General features: G+C 45.0%; 1 protein-coding gene across 1 annotated transcript; it reads left to right on the top strand.

Moving 5' to 3' along the window:
* The first annotated feature begins 754 nt into the window (after positions 1 to 754).
* On the top strand, positions 755 to 3485 carry LOC142748542 (E3 ubiquitin/ISG15 ligase TRIM25-like). Its single transcript, XM_075855609.1, has one exon. The coding sequence runs from the start codon at positions 772 to 774 to the stop codon at positions 2434 to 2436; it is 1665 nt and encodes a 554-aa protein (XP_075711724.1). The 5' UTR covers positions 755 to 771; the 3' UTR covers positions 2437 to 3485.
* Positions 3486 to 3800: the final 315 nt, after the last annotated feature.

Raw genomic sequence — 3800 nt, 5'->3', positions numbered from 1 at the left:
CCAAATGCAAATGCCACACCTGGAATCAACTCCAGACCTTTTACCTGCTTAATTGATGATGGATTAACGAGGGAATAGCTCATGCAGCCCATTAAACAGCTTTTGAGATAATTCTCCAATTACCTTTGGTCCCTTAAAAAAGAGGCAGCTACATATTAAAGAGCTGCAATTCCTAAACTCTTCCTCAAATTAGGATGTGAATACCATCATATTAAAGCTGAGAGTCTGCACTTTAAGCCCATATTGATTATATAACTGTGTATTCAATATGTTTTGGTAAACAGCTAAAGTGCCAAAACTTGTGTCCAAATAATTCTGGACCTAACTGTATTTGTGAAAAACAGGCCGCACTCGTGCATGTGCTGTCTGATTTTTTTCACAAACCTATTGACTTGAATGGGCGAGTATTGCGTGAGAATTGGACCAAAGTATTGTATGCAGCACCCATCCTCCCAACAAAAAAAAAAGATAGTGGTGGTAACTTTTCGTGGGGTTGTCGCCCATTTAAATATGGGTTGGACTATTTGGTTATTTATGATTTAATAATATGGTATTTTATGAGTTAAATATATATTTATGTTATTGTTATAGGTAACCCATAAATAAATACTGCTGCCTTATTTATCCACATTTATCCCTTGTCTTTAGCTATACTTATTATTGATGTTATGTTTATTATGAGGGTCCAGCGCCTGAGATCCCATGTCATATGTGCTGGAACACGCCCTATAAAATACACTTTCAGTTTCCTTTCTCATAAATCCTGAAGCCATGGCATCCGCTGACCTGAGAGACGAGCTGTTCTGCTCCATCTGTCTGAGCATTTTTACAGATCCTGTAACCCTGAGATGTGGACACAACTTCTGCCGGGTCTGTATTGATCAGGTCCTGAATACACAGGACGGGTCTGGAGTTTATTCCTGTCCTGAATGTAGAGAAGAGTTTCAGGAGCGGCCTGCACTGCAGAGGAACATAAATCTACATAATGTAGCAGAACGTTTCCTGTCAACTCAGCCACGTCAGGAGGAGATCACCGGGATCTGCTGCACTTACTGTATTCACGCTCCTGTACCTGCTGTTAAATCCTGTCTGCTGTGTGAAGCTTCTCTGTGCGATAATCACATGAAAGTTCACAGCAAAGCAGCAGAACACGTCCTAACTGAACCCAGCACTTCCCTGGAGAACAGAAAATGTTCCGTCCATAAGAAGATCCTGGAATATTACTGCCCTGAGGACGCTGCTTGTATCTGTGTTTATTGTTCAGCAGAAGAACATCGGGGTCATCGGGTGGAGAAGCTGCAAGAAGCATCTATAAAGAGGAAGAAGAAGCTGAGAAATGTTCTGCAGAAACTAAACACAAAGAAAGAGAAGACTGAGGAAAGAGTCCAGAATTTGGAGGAGCGCAGGAGAAAAGCTCAAAACAAAGCAGCAGGAGAAGAAGAGAAAGTCACTGCCCTGTTTATAGACATCAGGAGACGGTTGGACATCCTGGAGAAGAGGGTCCGGAGTGAGATCTCCAGGCAGGAAGAACAGGTGTCACTGTCACTGACCGATGTGATCCAGAAGCTGGAAATAGAGAAGGACGAGCTGTCCAGGAAGATGAGGGTCATTGAGGAGCTGTGTAACATGACTGATCCACTGACTGTCCTACAGGGACCAGACACAGGTGACTTGTGTGATCCTGAGGAGAGGGGAGGGGATGAGGACACAGGTGACTTGTATGATCCTGAGGGGGGAGGTGATGTGGACACCGATGACTTGTATGGTCCTGAGGAGGGGGGAGGGGATGAGGACACAAGTGACTTGTGTGATCCTGAGGAGGGGGAAGGGGATGAGGACACAGGTGACTTGTATGATCCAGAGGAGGGGGGAGGTGATGAGGACACCGATGACTTGTATGGTCCTGAGGAGGGGGGAGGTGATGAGGACACGGGGGGACATGATGGGGGTGATCAGGGTGTGGAGTGGTTCTCGCAAATATCACACACATTATCTAATATAATACGAGGTATAAATCTAATCTATGGGGAGGGTCCTGCAGACATATTACTGGATGTAAACACAGCTGGTAATTATATCCTTATATCAGACGACCTGAAAACTGCAGCCAGTACAAATATAATCCAGAATCATCCAGAAACAGCGGAGAGATTCCGGGATTATAATCAGGTGATAAGCGGCAGGAGATTTTCCTCAGGGCGACATTACTGGGATGTTGAGATCAGTGGATCACATTGGTGGAGGGTCGGGATGTGTTACCCCAGTATAGACAGGAGGGGGTGTCAGTCATACATTGGAGGTAATAACAAGTCCTGGAGTTTATGTGGAGATGTGTGGTATAATAATCAGTGTTCAGTGAGATATGACAGTAAAATGATCCCGTTACCTCAGCAAAGACCATCCCACCTTGCCGTTCGACTCTGGCAAAAAACTTAGAGTAGCCTTAGACTCTGTCGATCAGAGTTGTGACGGATTTGAGGTTGCGGTTTTATTTGCAAGCTCCCTCCCGGCAGTCTCCAGCAGCCTTTGGGGAATCGCTCAACTTGCAATTCCATAACATAATCACAAGCCTATTTATATTATCCTTTCACTATGGAACCTATGCAAGCCCTGATGGATCAGATGACGATCTGACTTGTACTGCTAGTACAAGGTCTGGCCGTGAGGTTCCAACGACATGAAACTATGCAGGCCCAAGCAGTCGTTCCAGTCACAAATCCGATGGAACCCAAGATGAACTTACCTGATAGGTCTTAGTTTGAAACGATCTCCTCTGGTACTGAGCAACAGCGAGTGGGTATCATCATTTCACTTTTATAGAGTGATCCTCAAGCCTGGGCCTTTTCATTGAGACCTGTTGCCTCTGAACTTTTTTCTGTGGAGACCTTCTTTGCGTCCCTAGGTTTAATTTATGGGGAACCAAATATCACTGCAGTGGCTGAGACCAATCTGCTATCTCTCCAGCAAGAACTGCGTCCTGTCGAAGAATATTGTTCAGAATTTAGACGATGGGCTATTTCGTCACAATGGAATGATGCTGCACTCCGATGCCATTACCCTCCGCCCTTGACTCTAGAGGATAAATTGACCCTTGTTGTGCCTTTGGACCAATGACTACGTGAGCGCAGAAATTAAAGATCAATGATGGCTGCTTCCCTTCCCTGCGCTGAGAACCCGTCATCTGATGCACAAGGACCCATGCAGTTGGGCTTCACTATGTCTTCTCAGGTACGGAGAAACGCACTGGGACTGTGTTTCTATTGCGGGGACGCTGGTCATATACTCAAGAACTGTTCCAAGTGTCCAGAACGTCCAGCTCCGGAAAACCTCAGAGCCTAGATGGTCCCCGGGAATGCCATTTGGGCAGTCAGGTTCTCCCACATTTTTGTGTTTTGCCTGTTAATGTATGGTTTAAAGGGAAGGTGTCATGAATTTTTTTTTTAATTATTATTACATTGCTTTTAATAAAATATAAACAAAAAATAGATTTATTAGTTTTATGACTTTAAACTTTTTACTGTGTTCTCACTTTTATTTCTCTATGGGGGCTGCCATTTTGTTTTTCATCTCTGTAACAACACATACAGAGATGCTATACGGCACATACAACCCCACAGAGAATGCGAACGGGAGCCGTTCCATTCACAGAAGCGTACGCCATCTGTGTGGGAACAGCGCATGCGCCGCTCCCACACAGTCCAAAAGAAGCTTGTTCGTAGAGCGAAATCCGTCGCCATTTTCATGGCGGCTTCCGGCCATATGTTCAACGAAGCGAAGGCGCAAGGAGCGTAGACCAGTGG

The sequence above is a fragment of the Rhinoderma darwinii genome, chromosome 3 (assembly GCF_050947455.1).
Source record: "Rhinoderma darwinii isolate aRhiDar2 chromosome 3, aRhiDar2.hap1, whole genome shotgun sequence".
NCBI classification, from domain to species: Eukaryota; Metazoa; Chordata; class Amphibia; order Anura; family Rhinodermatidae; genus Rhinoderma; species Rhinoderma darwinii.
This window is presented reverse-complemented; position numbering and strand designations above follow the sequence as displayed.